The sequence below is a fragment of the Carcharhinus amblyrhynchos genome, chromosome 1 (assembly GCF_965287045.1).
Source record: "Carcharhinus amblyrhynchos chromosome 1, sCarAmb.v2.hapA, whole genome shotgun sequence".
Taxonomy (NCBI): Eukaryota; Metazoa; Chordata; class Chondrichthyes; order Carcharhiniformes; family Carcharhinidae; genus Carcharhinus; species Carcharhinus amblyrhynchos.
Window position 1 is genome coordinate 61824713 of NC_137324.1, and position 16533 is coordinate 61841245.

At 45.3% G+C, this 16533-nt stretch overlaps 1 protein-coding gene across 2 annotated transcripts in view; it reads right to left on the reverse strand.

Annotated features, from left to right (window-relative positions):
• arl15b (ADP-ribosylation factor-like 15b) overlaps positions 1-16533 on the reverse strand; it is a 272877-nt gene that overhangs the window by 244493 nt on the left and 11851 nt on the right. Inside the window, exon 1 of one of the 2 annotated variants that reach the window (XM_080185657.1) lies at positions 5304-5415. The exons of the other annotated variant lie outside the window; for it this stretch is intronic. Coding sequence (XP_080041783.1) covers positions 5304-5357 — 54 coding nt within the window. The 5' untranslated portion in view covers positions 5358-5415. Of the gene's footprint in view, positions 1-5303; positions 5416-16533 lie in introns of those variants that run through there. 2 annotated transcript variants of the gene reach the window in all.

Genomic DNA, 16533 nt, shown 5'->3' on the forward strand with positions numbered 1-16533 from the left:
GGTCAAAAGGGACAGTCATAAGAACATAAGAAATAGGAGCAGGAGTAGGCTATCTAGCCCTTCGAGCCTGCCCCGCCATTCAATAAGATCATGGCTGATCTGAAGTGGCTCAGTTCCACTTTCCCGCTTTCTCCCCATAAACCTTAATTCCCTTGCCTAACAAAAACCTATCTACCCGCAGCTTAAATACATTTAGCGAGGTGGCCTCCATCACTTCAACGGGCAGAGAATTCCAGAGATTCACCACTCTTTGAGTGAAGAAGTTCCTCCTCAACTCCGTTCTAAACTGCACCCCCCCCCCTTATCTTGAGGCTGTGCCCTCTAGTCCTGCTGTCCTTTCCGAGCAGGAAGAACCTCTCCACCTCTACCCTATCCATCCCTTTCATCATCTTATACATCTCAATAAGATCCCCCCTCATTCTTCTAAACTGTAACGAGTATAAGCCCAGTCTATTCAGCCTCTCTTCATAGCTCAACCCCCTCAACTCCAGTATCAGCCTCGTGAACCTCCTCTGCACTCCCTCCAAGGCCAAAATATCCAGTCGAGATGGGAAAATTTGACTTATGGGCAGCACAGTGGCAAACACTGCTGCCTCACAGCGCCAGGGACCGGGGTTCAGTTTCGGCCGCGGGTCACTGTCTGTGTGCAGTTTGTACATTCTCCCTGTATCTGCGTGGGTTTCCTCCGGGTGCTCCGGTTTCCTCCCATAGCCCAAAGATGTGCAGGTTAGGTTAACTGGCCATGCTAAATTGCCCCTTAGCGTTAGGATAAATGTGAGGTTACGGGAATAGGGCCTGGGAGGAACTGTTATCGATGCAGACACGATGGGCCAAATGGCCTCTTTCTGCACTGTAGGGATTCTATGATTCTATGAATTCAGAACAGAATAAAGACAGCAGTGCAGAAGATCCCTCATCCAAGAGCATTGAAAAAATCCATCAGCTTCATAAGCAATTATCCAGCGAAGTATGCACACTGAATGAAGCATTGTCTTGTACTCACTGCAGACTAGTGGAAAATATCACATACAAATCAGAAGCTTGACAGATTAAAAATCATACAATGAATACGGCATTTAACCTGGTTCTCGCCAATTGCCAGGGAGCAACTCACCTTGTCCCATTCCCTCACCTTTTTCCCACAGCTCTGCAAATCTTTTCCTTTTAGATAATTATCCAACTTTTTTCTAAAATCCAGGATTGAACCTGTCTCCATTACACTCTCAGGCAATGCTCTTTGCTGTTTAAAAAGCATTTCCTCATGTCACTGGTACTTCTTTTGCCAATCACCTTAAAATGACCAATCAACTCTCAACTTCCTCTTCTCCAGTAATAAGTCCAGTTTCCCTAATTTACCCACTTAATTGGAGTTTCTCTACACTCTCCTATGTTCTCCTAAATCTTTATTGCACCTTAACATCTGGCAGATGGAGTACAATGTTGGTAAATGTAAGGTCATCTATTTTGGTAGAAACATCAGCAACGTAGACTATTATTTAAATGGTAAAAAATTGCAGCATGCTGCTGTGCAGAGGGACCTGTATGTTCTTGTGCAGGAATCTCAAGGAATTGGTTTGCAGGTGCAGCAGGTAATTAAGAAGGCAAAAGGAATTTTGTCCTTCACTGCTAGAGGAATGGAGTTTAAAAACAGCAAGATTATGTTGCAGCTGTATAAGGTGCTGGTGAGGCCACGCCTGGAGTACTGTGTACAGTTTTGCTCTCCTCAAGCAAGGAGACCAAGGATATACTGGCACTGGAGGGGGTGCAGGGAAGATTGACTAGGTTGATTCCGGAGTTGAGGGGGTTGGCTTATGAGGAGAGACTGAGTAGACTGGGGCAATATTCATTGGAATTCAGCAGAATGAGGGGAGATCTTATAGAAACATACAAGATTATGAAGGGAATAGATAAGATAGAAGCAGGAAAGTTGTTTCCACTGGCAGGTGAAACTAGAACTAGGGGGCATAGCCTCAAAATAAGGGGGGAGCAGATCTAGGACTGAGTTGAGGAGGAACTTCTTCACACAAAGAATTGTGAATCTGTGGAATTCTCTTCCCAGTGAAGTAGTTGCAATTACCTCATTAAATATTTTCAAGGCAAGGGTAGATAAATTTTTGAACAGTAAAGGAATTAAGGGTTATGGTGAGTGGGCTGACTCCACACAAAGATCAGCCATAATCCTATTGAATGGTGGAGCAGGCTCGAGGGGCCGGATGGCCGACTCCTGCTCCTAGTTCTTATGTACACATTCTTCTTGAAGCAAGGTGCTCTGAATCAAACACAATACTTCCAACTGAAGCCAAACCAATATTTTATACTTAAAACATACATAGAACATAGAAGCAAATGTAGGCCATCGGCACTTGAAGCCTGGTCCGCCTCTATTCACTGAACCAGCAAGAACATAGAACACTACAGCACAAACAGGCCCTTCGGCCCACAAGTTGCGCCGATCATATCCATACCTACCAGGCCGATCTATAACTCTCAATCCCACTAAATCCCATGTACTCATCCAGAAGTCTCTTAAAAGACCCCAGCGAATTTGCCTCTACCACCACCCACGGCAGCCGATTCCACTCACTCACCACCCTCTGAGTGAAAAACTTACCCCTGACATCTCCTCTGTACCTGCTCCCCAACACCTTAAACCTGTGTCCTCTCGTAGTGAGCATTTCAGCCCTGGGAAATAGCCTTCGAGAATCCCCCCTATCTATACCTCTCAACATCTTATAAACCTCTATCAGGTTGCCTCTCAATCTTCGTGTCTCCAGGGAGAAGAGACCTAGCTCCCTCAACCTATCCTCATAAGGCATGCCTCCCAATCCAGACAACATCCTTGTAAATCTCCTCTGCACCCTCAATAGCTTCCGCATCCTTCTTGTAGTGAGGCGACCAGAACTGCGCACAGTACTCCAAGGGGGGTCTGACAAGGGTCTTATAAAGTTGCAGCATTACCTCCTGACTCCTAAACTCAATCCGTTGATTAATGAAGGCTAGCACACCATACGCCTTCTTGACCACATCCTCCACCTGTGAGGCCGATTTAAGAGTCCCAATGGACCCGGACCCCAAGGTCCTTCTGCTCCTCAACACTGCTAAGAGTCCTACCCTTGGTATTGTACTCCTTCATCACATTGGACTTGCCAAAATGGACCACAACACATTTATCTGCATTGAATCCATCTGCCACTTCTCTGCCCAGTCTTGCATCCTATCTATGTCTCACTGCGACTTCTGACATCCCTCCAGACTATCTACAACACCACCAACCTTCGTGTCGTCCGCAACAGACTCTCAAGACAACAGAGATTTGAAACACTGTATCAAAACATTCACTAACTCTAGTCTAGCAATTTAAAATTATAAGTTTTTATAAGTTATAATTAAAACATTATGCAGTGATGTGCTGAATAAGTCAGGAAGCCAAGTGAATTTTCATAATAGAATACTGCATCAAGTTGAATAAACTTGAGGAATAAACATAGGCCATTCGGTCCCTCAAGCTTGTCTTAAAATACAATTAAATCATGGTCAACCTTCACCTCAACTTCATTGTCAGCCTTTACTCCATATCCTCTACATCTAGTAACTTCAATCTTGAAAGCTCCAGCTGTCCTACACACAGCATCGTGGGTGAGAATGTTCCAGATGTCTACAACATTTGGTGTGAAAAAGCTTCGTGATTTTACTTCAAAAGAGCCTACTCAAAATTTAAATTATGACCTTCAATTCCCCCACCAGATTATACATAATGCCCTTCAGAGAAAAGAACGTTAGCATGCACAAACTCAGAAGAGAATCAGATAAGATTGAACTTATTAAATTGTGATTTTCAACAATGCCATCAGGAAGAGATCTTGGTATAAATTAATAGCATTTGTAACACAAGTAAGTTAAATGTAACTCAAATAGGTAGATTCAAAGAATAGCATAGATGATTAAATATACCGCAGATGTACGAGTTGACTTCTGAAGCACTGAAAATCCCACCAAATACAGGACTTGGCGTAAAGGCCTGTATGAAACTGAACTGCTGGCATCACTGTTGGTTGCCATTTTGAAACATCATCAACATCCTACGCAAAGAGGGGAGTGTGTTAAACTCCCACATATCTTCACAATACAGTCCCTATTGCTTGAATGATCCCTTGCACCCAATTAGAAGGTAGTGGGTAAACAAAACATGCATTTGTGGGTGAAAAACTGAATCTGACGGCTATCGCTAGTGAAGGATTAGTGGCTGATAAGTCGATAAAAAACATGTATTTTGAGAAGAAAAAAGTTGATTATCTTGTATGCTGGGACTTACGGTATGTTATACGGAATTCAGAGTGACTAAAGCTTTCAAACTGTTCTAAAAACAGAGGAGTCCGGCACATGGGGTGGGGGGAGAGATGGGAGGGTGGGGGGGAGAGATGGGAGGGTGGGGGGGAGAGATGGGAGGGTGGGGGGGAGAGATGGGGGGAGAGGTGGGGGGAGAGGTGGGGGGTGGGGGGGGGGAGAGGTGGGGGGGTGGGGGGGGGGAGAGGTGGGGGGGGGAGAGGTGGGAGGGTGGGGGGGGAGAGGTGGGAGGGTGGGGGGAGGGGGGAGGGTGGGGGAGAGGGAGGGGGAGGGGGAGGGAGGGTGGGGGGAGGGGGGAGGGGGAGGGGGCGAGAGGGGGAATGGGGGGCTAGGGGGAATGGGGGGAAAGGGGGGCTAGGGGGAAAGGGGGGGAATGGGGGGAAAGGGGGGGAGGGGGGGAAAGGGGGGGGAGGGGGGGAAAGGGGGGCTGGGGGGGAGGGGGGAAAGGGGGGCTGGGGGGGAGGGGGGGAAAGGGGGGCTGGGGGGGAGGGGGGGAAAGGGGGGCTGGGGGGGAGGGGGGGAAAGGGGGGCTGGGGGGGAGGGGGGGAAAGGGGGGCTGGGGGGGAGGGGGGAAAGGGGGGAGGGGGGGAAAGGGGGGGAGGGGGGGAAAGGGGGAAAGGGGGGCTGGGGGGATGGGGGGCTGAGGGGATGAGGGGATGGGGGGCTGGAGGGGATGGGGGGCTGGGGGGGGTGGGAGGGGTGGGGTGGTGGGGGATGGGGGGGTAGGGGTGGGGGATGGGGGGGTAGGGGAGGGGGATGGGGGGACGAGGGACAACCAAATGGAGGGTGTAGGGCGCTCAGGGCTGAAGGGGTGCGGGATTGACCGGTGTTGAACAGAGCGGGGGGCCTGGAGCCGGCGGCCCCTGCGAGCCACAAACCCGGAGTGTCCCCCCCTCGGCACTGATCCATCTGTGGGGCCCCGATCAAAGCAACCAAGCCGCATAAAAGCCCGCTCCTACCGAGTAAGCACCGATCCGACACACCGCAGCCGAGAGCTCCAAACACTGGCCCATAGCCCCGGACACACGGGCTGCCTCTCCCACTCACCGGCGCCCCAGCCGACACACTCGGCCCGGGTGGGGGCGGGGCCCCCGCGAGGGTGGGGGCGGGGCCCCCGCGAGGGTGGGGGCGGGGCCCCCGCGAGGGTGGGGGCGGGGCCCCCGCGAGGGTGGGGGCGGGGCCCCCGCGAGGGTGGGGGCGGGGCCCCCGCGAGGGTGGGGGCGGGGCCCCCGCGAGGGTGGGGGCGGGGCCCCCGCGAGGGTGGGGGCGGGGCCCCCGCGAGGGCGGGGGCGGGGCCCCCGCGAGGGCGGGGCCCCCGCGAGGGCGGGGGCGGGGCCCCCGCGAGGGTGGGGGCGGGGCCCCCGCGAGGGCGGGGCCCCCGCGAGGGCGGGGGCGGGGCCCCCGCGAGGGTGGGGGCGGGGCCCCCGCGAGGGCGGGGGCCCCGCGGGGGCGGGGCCCCCAGTCGTGACTGAATGGTACTGGTAACTACTGTTGCCATTAACTACTCCATAAAATGAAGTTTTATTTACATTATCTCTTTATTTAATGAAGTGTACGAAGATATCAAAGTTTATATTTGAAATGTGGTATTACTAGTAGGCTTATATTAACACTGCAATGAAGTTACTGTCAGAATCCTCTGGTTGCCACACTCCAGCACCTGTTTGGGTACATTAAGGGACAGAGTTTTGTGAGAGCAGTATATAGAACATAGAACATAGAACATTACAGCGCAGAACAGGCCCTTCGGCCCACGATGTTGCGCCGACCAGTTACTAAAACAATGACCCACTAGCCTATACCAATCCCTTTTCGTCCATAAACCTATCCAGAGATCTCTTAAACGCCCCCAAACTAGACGCATCTACAACTGCAGCAGGCAGGGCATTCCAATCCCTCACCACCCGCTGGGTAAAGAACCTACCCCTGACATCCGTCCTGTAGCTACCCCCCCTTAATTTAAAGTCATGCCCCCTCGTGCTAGCTTTCTCCATCCGAGGAAAAAGGCTATCACTATCCACCCTATCTAAACCTCTAATCATCTTATATGTTTCAATAAGATCCCCTCTTAGCCGCCTTCTTCCCAACGAAAACAACCCTAGATCCCTCGATACCTAACCCAGCCCCTCATTCTGAGTGTAGGCAGACATGCGAAACATCTGCAGCCTCCCTCCCCTGCCTCAAGCTGGGAATCAAACCTCCCTCTCTGGTCAGTGGGCTGCCTTATAGGGAAATGTAGTGAATTGGCTACAGTCACTACTATAGGGTAGGCAGCACTGAAATCAGGTAGCATTTCTGGTATTAATTTGGAGTTCTCTCTCTCTCCTTAAGACAGCAGATAATGGATCAATTGAAAGTTTCAGGACTACAACTAATAAATTGCATGTTAGCTAAGGGTTGCCCAAGAAGACAATAGCTTAAATGTGGGTTACATAGAAATATAGGCGGGAGAAGGCTATTTGGCCCTTCTAGCCTGCTCTGGCAATATTGGTTAATGCTGTTTTTCCCCCGCCCCCACCCCGTAACCTTTGCTCTGAACAGAAGGTATCAGTTCTTTTCTCTCCTTACAGATGCCATCAGACTTGAGATTTTCCAGCATTTTCTCTTTTGGCTTCAGCTTCCAGCAGCTGCAATAATTTGTTTTTCTCCATTGATTCAGTGTATAGTTTGAGTCTAACATGTAGTTTAAATAATAGCACTGTAGCTGCCCCACAACTGGATATTGTCTAGGTCTTGCTGTGTTTAGACTGCTTCAGAACGAGGCCTTTTGCCCCCTTCCAGCCTACTCCTGAAGCAGTCTAAATAGCCATCTCCAACAAGAGAGAATCTAACCATCACTGAATCCACCTTATCAAAATTCCAAGGTTGCCATTGACCAGATACTGCACTGGACTGGCTGTGTAAATACTGTGGCTGCAAGAGCAGGTAAGAATCCTGTGGTTAACTCACCTCCTGACTCCACATTCTACAAAGGCGTGAGTGAGGAGTGTAATGGAATACTCTCCACTTACCTGACTGCAGCTCCAACACCACCATCCTTGACATAGCAGCCAACTTAATTCACACTCCTTCCACCACTAACACAGTAGCAGCAGTGCTGACAAGATGCACTGCAGGAACTCTTGATGGCTGAGACAGCACCTTCTAAAGCCACAGTCCCCACCACCTCAAAAAGGACAAGAGCAGCAGCACCAACTGCAAGTTCCCTTCCAAGCCACTTATCATCTTGCCGTTTTTCAGTCGCTGGGTCAAAATCCCAGAACTCCCTCCCTAACTACACTGTGGGCGTACATACACTACATGGACTGCAGCGATTCAAAAAAAGGAAACTCTCAATGAGCTTCAAGAGCAGTTAGGAAAGGGCAATGAATGTTGGCCTAATCAGCAAAGCCCACATCCCTTGAATGGATAAAAAAGAAAATCACCAAAATATGTTAGCTACAATAAAGAAAGACTTAACTTGAAAAATTAACTTATTAGAACATAGCAGATTATGGGGTGATATGATAAAGGTTTTTGGGATAATGGGACAGAGTAGATGGAAAGAGATAGTAATTGAGAGATGTGGAATAAAGATATATGACTACAAACACTAAATGCAATATATTCAGGCAGAGAACAGAAAATCACTTTGCAGAGAGTTGTGATATTCCAGAGTTGTGCAGAGTCTGCATCAACATTTAAGAGCAAGTTCTGTGGTTGGAGGAAATTAGAGGAATATGAAAAATCGCTTGCGATTAGATTGCTGCTCACATCAAGAAAAAAATCACCAACCATGATAGTTGGGCTCTGTATTTTGGTTTGTATTTTCAATAAAATTCTGAGTGTTTGTTACTGAGGTACATTCAGAAATTCAGTATGTTCTGACTTGCCATGACATTGAAGCTAACCGTACAGTAGCTAATGGTGAAACCATCAGCAGTGTGGCAGTTTCCTCCATATTAAAAATTGCAAACATAAGATCAACAACTTGAGATAAAATGTTAAATTTTACACTTAAAAACACTAGAAACATTAATAGCAGAGGAATGGATCGTGGAATGTCAATAGGAAAGAAATTAGCCAGGTTGAATTGGCCCTGCTTTTTATGGACAGGATATAGAATCCCTACAATACAGAAGGAGGCCATTCAGCCCATGTGTACCAACCATAATCCACCCAGGATCTATTCCCGTAACCCTGCTAATTCCGACACTAAGGTCAATTTAGTATGGCCAATCAACTTAATCCACATATCTTTAGACTGTGGGAGGAAACCAGAACACCAGCAGGAAACCCACGCAGACATGGGGAGAAAGTTCAGACTCCAAACAATCACCCAAGGCTGAAATTGAACCTGGGTCCCTGGGCACTGTGAGACAACAGTGCTAACTACTGTGCTATCATGCCATTGTACCGTGCTGACATACTTGAGCCAGCTTCCACATTGTCAAGTAGATGTCTGTGATCTGACTGTATTAGAACAGCTCATTGGGACACAGCTTGTTTGGGGCACAATTCTTCAGCATAACAAATAGGATGTTATCAGGAGCTACAGCCGTTGCATTGTACAATGTACTCAGCCACTTTTTCATGCCATGCGAAGTGAATTGAATTGAATTGGTTGATATTTAGCATACATAAATGTGCCTCTTCTGGTTAGATAATTGCTCACTATCTTTTATGGCTGTCTGTGGCAGGATCTAAATCTTTGACCTGATCTGTTGCTGTAGGACTGCTTAGGTCTGTCTATAGCATTTAGCTTGCATGCACCGAATTGTAGTTTCACCAGCTTGGATTTTCATTTTCAGGTGGACCTGCTGCTACTTCTGATATGCCCTTCCAACGTCTTCATTAAGCTGGTGTAGACCTGGGTTCAAGGTGATGGTGAAGTGGGAAATATGCCAGGGCATGAGGTCGCAGATTATGGTGGAATATAATTCTGCTGCTGATGACCCACCGTGACTTGTGGATGGCTAATTTTGTAAAATGTGGCAACCTGAGAATTTCAAAACACCCAATAACTATTTTACGCCACACGATATTAAGAAATTATTATTGACTGTAATGCCAAAACGGCCTCAAGGCATACATTCTACAATTGCAATCTATGCCCTCCCATCTTTCACACACACAATTTTTTGACTGGTTTACATTTACAAAATCTTGGAGTGCATTCTACATCCAAAGTGGATTGTCCAGAACCAGATGTGTAGCTTCAAGTCCCAGGATAATTCTCTTGCTCTCAACTACCACAATAGTGTCAGTATTTTCCATTTTAATGATGATGTTGTTTTCACTGCAGAGTATATTTTTAAAAGGGAGGATACAGTAAAAACAGGATGCTTGCTCGACTGGACATGTATCTTTCAGAGGATGTCAATGGTCCACAGCTCAGATTAATTCAGCTACACAGTTAATGTTCATGTGATGTCAAGCAGGTCCTTTGGGAAACAATGGGAGAGGAAAGCTGTGGGGGATGCATTTATTTCATTTAATGAAACTGGTTTGCAATATATCGCACTTCTGGCACTTGTGTCCTTTCTGTAATTGTTTAATAAACTTAATCAATGCGTGATTTCATTAAAATAACCTATGTTTTGAAAAATGTTGAACTGTAGTGAATAAACCGACTGTGCGACCTTTTCCAGGCCAAGAAGATAGCTTGCTCTAAAATGTATTTTTCAACATTAGAAAGTCAAGTTATGACCAGGATCTCAAAATAAACACATATGATCTTGGATCTTTGCTCTGAATTTCCACTCGTGTCAGGAATGAGACGAAAGTGAGTATTTTGTGGCACACACAGTTTAATTATAGTATACTGCTAATGAAAGACAGCAAGTTTTCAACATTTTCTTAATAAATAACATCTGTATGAAAGAACGTGAGGTACTATTACTCTATTGAATATATTCTACAGGCCTTCAACTAGTAAGGAAAAGATAAAGGAACAAATATGCAATGAAATTATAGACTAGTGCAAAAACTCTAGAGTAGACTTCAATTATCAAAACAACAACAATGGGGCACAGAGGGCACTAAGTCAGTGTATCCTGAACAATCTTTTTGATCCAATGAGTGAGGAGGCATTGCTGGACCTGGTCCTAGAATCCCTACAGTGAAGGAGGCGGTTATTTGGCCCATCAAGTCTGCACTGACTCTCCAAAAGAGCATCTTATCCAGACCCACACGTGTTATATTTACCCAAGCTAAATATACAAAGTTTACATGGATATTTAAAAATACTAATAAGATAAGCAAGAAGAGAATGAGAAGTCACTGGCAGCTAACGTACAAAAGGGCATCCAAACGTTTTCCATCAACATATAAATAGTCAGAGGATAATAAAAAGTGAGTGGTATCAATTAGGAAGCAAAAATGAGGTAAGGAGGCAGGGAGCACAGTTGAGGTACTAAATGAATACTTTGAGTCCAATGCTGCCAAAAATCAGTGAAAAAGAGAAGGTACTGAGGGAGCTAGTCTTTGACAAAGAGGTGCCAGTAGAAAGCTTGGCTGTACTTAATATTTTAGATGTCACAAGGCCAGTCAAGATGCATTCAAGGAACAAGAGAAGCAATTGCAGAGGGACTGGCTATAATCTTCCGAACCTCCTGAGATACAGGAGTGGGGCCAAGTGAGTGAATAACTGCAAATATTACACTGTTGTTCAGAAAAAAAAGGATGCAAGGATAAGACCAGCAACTACTGGCCGGTCAGTTTAACCTGAGCTGAGAAATCTTTTCAAAGAAATAATCTAGGACAAAAATTAAATCGTTTGGACAAGTGTGATTAATTAAGGAAAGGCAACACATTTATTAAGGCAAATAGCGTTTAACTAACTTATTTGAGCTTTTTGATCAAGTAAAAAGAAGTGTTGATGAAGGTGATGTGGGGTGTATGGGATCCCAAAGGTATTTGATAAACTGCCACATAATAACAGGCTCGTCAGCAAAGTTAGAGCTCATAGAATTAAATAAACAGTGTCAGCACAGGTACAAAGTTGGCTGAGTAATAGGAAACAGTGCACTGTGATGGCAAATGGTATTTTTGGACTGGAGGAATAGTGGAGTTCCCCAGAGGTCAATATTAGAACTGCGGGTTTTCATGAGTTAACGTTGTAGGCTTGGGTGCACAGGATACAATTTCATAAATGCAGATGACAAAAATGTGGATGTATCGTGAACTGTGAGAAGGATTGTGAAATTGCAAGAACATAGTGATTTATTTATCAAATAAAAGATGTTGCCCCTTATTTTTAAAGTAAAAGGCACAATGGGGTGCAGGAGCACAGGTACTTGGGGGTTATATATACACAAATTCGACAACAACTTCCAAACTCAACCTCCACCATCTGGAAGGACTAGATACGTGGGAACGCCACCACCTGCAAATTTCCCTCCAAATCACTCAGTCCTAACTTGGAAATATATCTCTGTTCTTTCACCGTCACTGGATCAAAATCCTAGAACTGCCTCCCTATCAGCACTGTGGGTGTATCCCATGGACAGCAGCAGTTCATCACTAATAACAGAGGAGACAATGGCCTAGTGGTATGAGCGTTAGACTACTAATCCAAAAACTCAGCTAATGTCCTAGGAACCTGGGTTTGAATCCTGCAGTAAAAAGTCTGACAAAACCAGGTTTTAGTCCAACCGATTTATTTGATAGTAAACTCAAGCTTTCGAGGGGACCCCCTCTTCATCAGGTGAATGGACTCTCCATTCACCTGATGAAGAGGGAATCCCCTCGAAAGCTTGTGAGTTTACTATCAAATAAATCGGTTGGACTAAAACCTGGTGTTGTCAGACTTTTTATTGTGTTTACCCCAGTTCAACGCCAGCACATCCACATTTTGAATCCTGCCACAGCAGATGGTAGCATTTGAATTTTAAAAATCTGGAATTACGAATCTACTGATGACCATGAAACTATTGTTGATTGTTGGAAAAAGCCATCTGGTTCACTAACATTCTTTAGGGAAGGAAATCTGCCGTCCTTACCTGGTCTGGCCTATGTTTAACTCCAGAGCCACAGCAAATGTAGCAGACTCTCAACTGCTGTAAGAGCAACTAGGGATGGCAATAAATGCTGACCAGCCAGTAACACCACGTCCCACGAATGAATTTAAAAAAAATTTAAAGTTTATTTATTAGTCACAAGAAAGACTTAGATTAACACTGCAATCAAGTTGTGATTTTCCCATAGGCTCCACAGTCCGACGCCTGTTCAGGTCAATGCACCTAACCAGCACGTCTTTCAGAATGTGGGAAGAAACCGGAGCACCTGGAGGAAACCCATACAGACATGGGGAGAACGTACAAACTCCACACAGACAGTGACCTAAGCCAAGAATCAAACCTGGAATCGTGGTGCTGTGAAGCAGCAGTGCTAACCAGTGTGCCACCATGTAGGGATAGGCAATAAATGCTGACCTGGCCAGTGGTACGCATGTCCCATGAAAGAAAAAGATATTGTTTAAAAGGTGGTGGCGCAGATTGAGAAATCATGAAGGCATTCAGGATCCTGGTTTCATAAAGAGGCATAAAGCACAAAAATAAGGAAGTTATGGTGTACTTTTATAGTTATACTGGCTTGATCTCTTGTGTATGGGGTCTAATTCTGCATAATACACTTCAGGGAGGATCTGAATGCCCCAGTAAAGGGTGGAGAAAAGATGCATGAGAATGCTTCAAGGAATGAAGGACCCCAGTTATATAGATAGATTGCAGAAGTTGGGGTTGTTTACTTTAGGGAAGAGATAGCTGAGAAGAATAGAAACAGGAAATGCTGGAAATACTCAGTACATTTGGGAGTGTCTGTGGAGAGAGAGAGATACAGAGAGAAAGAAAGAGTTAACATTTGAGGTCAATGATCTTCCAGAGTCAAAAACATGAATTTTAAGTGAATGGCAAAAGAGCCAAAAAAAAGAGGACAGGAGGAATAGAAAAACAAAGAGCGGTTACATGTGGAATACGCTGCCCTAGAAAATGATGGCAGCAGCTTCATTTGTGGCTTTTAAAAGAGAATTAAATATTCTGAAGAGAAAAAAAATTGCAGGGCTGCACGGAAAAGGTGGGGGAGTATGATTAACTGAGCTGCTATTGCAAAAACAGCATAGACATGATTGGCTGAATGGCCTCTATGATCACAGAAAGCTTTGACAAAAAAAAGAGTATTGAGATTATATCAATATTCATGCATATCAATATTTCCTCAACAATGCAAAGTCAGACTGCTTTATTAAAAAAAAAGTACTTTTTGTTCAAGTTACCCCAAAACTTTCTTGATAATGTGAATCCATGGATTGTTATAACCATGATTATTCCAATATTGAAACTCCCATTGATTAAATTACCATTTGGATAACTATTTTCAAACCAATATTTAAATTACACAACTCACTCCAAAAGCTGAAAAAGTCAAATCAATGTATTTTGGGACATGGCTCTTCGAACACGTACACCTCAAATATGTCAATCTGGGAAATGCATTTATTTTTGTATTTCAGCTTTTCCCTGCAATATAATGAATCAATGTAATGAATCAATATACCTGCAGTGCCAATTGGAACATGCTCAAATTCCACTACACTCCCAGCATAACCTTCCAAAAAAAAACTGATGGAAAAATCACCAAAAACTGTAACTTTATCATAATAGAATAGTGAAGGCAGATATTCCAGGACTGCATTTGAACAGTTGTTAGAATGGTCAGCACTTTTTGCGAGTCCTCTTTGGTTTCAATTGGTACAAGCTTTCTGAAGGGACATACCTGATTATGTTTTTTTTTTACAGCACTTGTATGTCAAGAAGCAGGGTAGGGACAAAGAATTCTAAACCATTTCATGCCATCAAACACCACTGAATTATTCTTAAATTTGAAAAAAAATTTGAAATGTCCATCTCAGCTTCACCAAAACAAATCTCAATGACTACCGCCACCAATGAACCAGAAATTCCAGGTATAAGCTAGAGATAACTAAATGATTGAAATGAGTGCAAATTAAAATTGTTCAAGAACCGCCAACAGTGGATAGTGTCATGTAGTGTAGGTTATTGCAGCAGTTAGCCTGACACAATCCAAAGAACGCAAGTCCAAATTGCACCACAGTAAGAACTTAACTCAGTTTTTTAAAGATTTGAAAATGAAAAACAAAGCTGATGCCTACAAAGCTGTTAGATCATAAAAATCCAACTAGTTCAAGAATTAACAGTACCAAGTTAGGTAGCTCATAAAACAATTTATCCTACCCAATATCCTGGCTGGGAGTTTTGCTAGAGTGTTTCAGGAGGGTGGGAATCAAAACAGTAGGTCAGTAAGCACTGAGGCTGGGGCCGAGCTGGGGGCCAGGACAAGGCTAGCTAAGAAGAAGAGCATTCTGGAGGAGGATGACCTAAGTGGGCCTGGAGGTCTGGAGTGCATCTGCTTTAATGCAAGGAGCGTGACAGGTATGACAGACAAACTTAGGGCCTTAATGCTTGCGCGGAACTTAGATGTGGTTGCGGTGACAGAGACTTGGTTAAAAGGAGGACAGGGCTGGCAGCTGAATATTCCCGGGTATAAGTGTTTTAGACAAGACAGAGGGGGGGCTAAAAGAGGTGGGGGAGTAGTGATATTAGTTAGGGAGCATATTACAGCAGTGCAGAGGGTGGACAATTTAGAGGGGTTGAGTAACGAGTCACTGTGGGTGGAGCTCAGAAACAGGAAGGGCACAGTCACTATGCTGGGGGTATATTACAGGCCTCCCAACGGCCCACGGGAAGTGGAGGAACGGATATGCAAGGAGATTCTGGATAAGTGTAGAAAAAAAATAGGGTTGTTGTAGTGGGAGACTTTAATTTCCCTGGTATAGACTGGAAAGTGCTTAGGGCTGGGGATCTGGACAGTGAGAAATTTGTAAAATGCGTACAGGAAGGTTCTTTGGAACAATATGCAGATAGCTCAACTAGAGAGGGGGCTATACTGGACCTAGTACTGGGTAATGAGCCCAGGTCATAGAACATAGAACACTACAGCACGAACAGGCCCTTCGGCCCACAAGTTGCACCGATCATACCCATACCTATCAGGCCATGGAACTATCTATAACTCCCAATCCCATTAAATCCCAAGTACTCATCCAGAAGTATTTTAAATGACCCCAGCGAGTTCGCTTCTACCACCACCGACGGCAGCCAATTCCATTCACTCACCACCTTCTGGAGTGAAAAATTTACCCCTAACATCTCCTCTGTACTTGCTTCCCAGCGCCTTAAACCTATGTCCTTTCATAGCGACCATTTCAGCCCTGGGAAATAGCCTCCGAGAATCCACCCTATCTGTACCTCTCAACATTTTATAAACCTCTATCAGGTCGCCTCTCAACCTTTGTCTCTCCGGAGAGAGGAGACCTAGCTCCCGCAACCTAAGGCATACCTCCCAATCCAGGCAACATCCTTGTAAATCTCCTCTGCACCCTCTCAATAGCTTCCACATCCTTCCTGTAGCGAGGCGACCAGAACTGCGCAGGTTGTCAAAGTTTCAGTAGGGGAACATGTGGCAAATAGTGACCACAATTCTGTTAACTTTAGGATAGTAACAGAAAAAAGGATGAGTGTTGTCCTACGGGTAGGGTGCTGAATTGGGGGAAGGCTAACTATAGCCAGATTAGGCAGGAATTGGTGGCCATTGATTGGGAGAGGCTGTTTGAAGGTAAAGCCACATCTGACATATGGGAGTCTTTTAAAGAGCAGTTGATGGGGCTGCAGGACAGGCATGTGCCTGTAAAAAGGAAGGATAGGAAAAGGTAGGATTCGAGAACCGTGGATAACCAGGGAAATTGAGGATCTGATCAAAAAGAAAAGAGGCGTACGTTAGGTCCAAGCAACTAAAAACAGACAGAGCACTAGAGGAATACAGAGAAAATAGGAAAGAACTCAAAACGGGGAGTTAGAAGGGCAAAAAGGGGTCATGAAATGTTCTTGGCAGACAGGATTAAGGAGAATCCAAAGGCATTTTATTCATACGTTCCGAACAAAAGAGTTGTCGGGAAAAAAAAACGGACCTCTCAGGGACAAAGGAGGTGAATTATGCTTAGAGCCCAAGGAAGTAGGAGACATCCTAAATGAATACCTTGCATCAGTATTCACAAAGGAGAGGGACGTGTTGACTGGGAGTGTCTCAGAGGGAAGTGTTGACCTGTTAGAGAGAATCTCCATTACAAGGGAG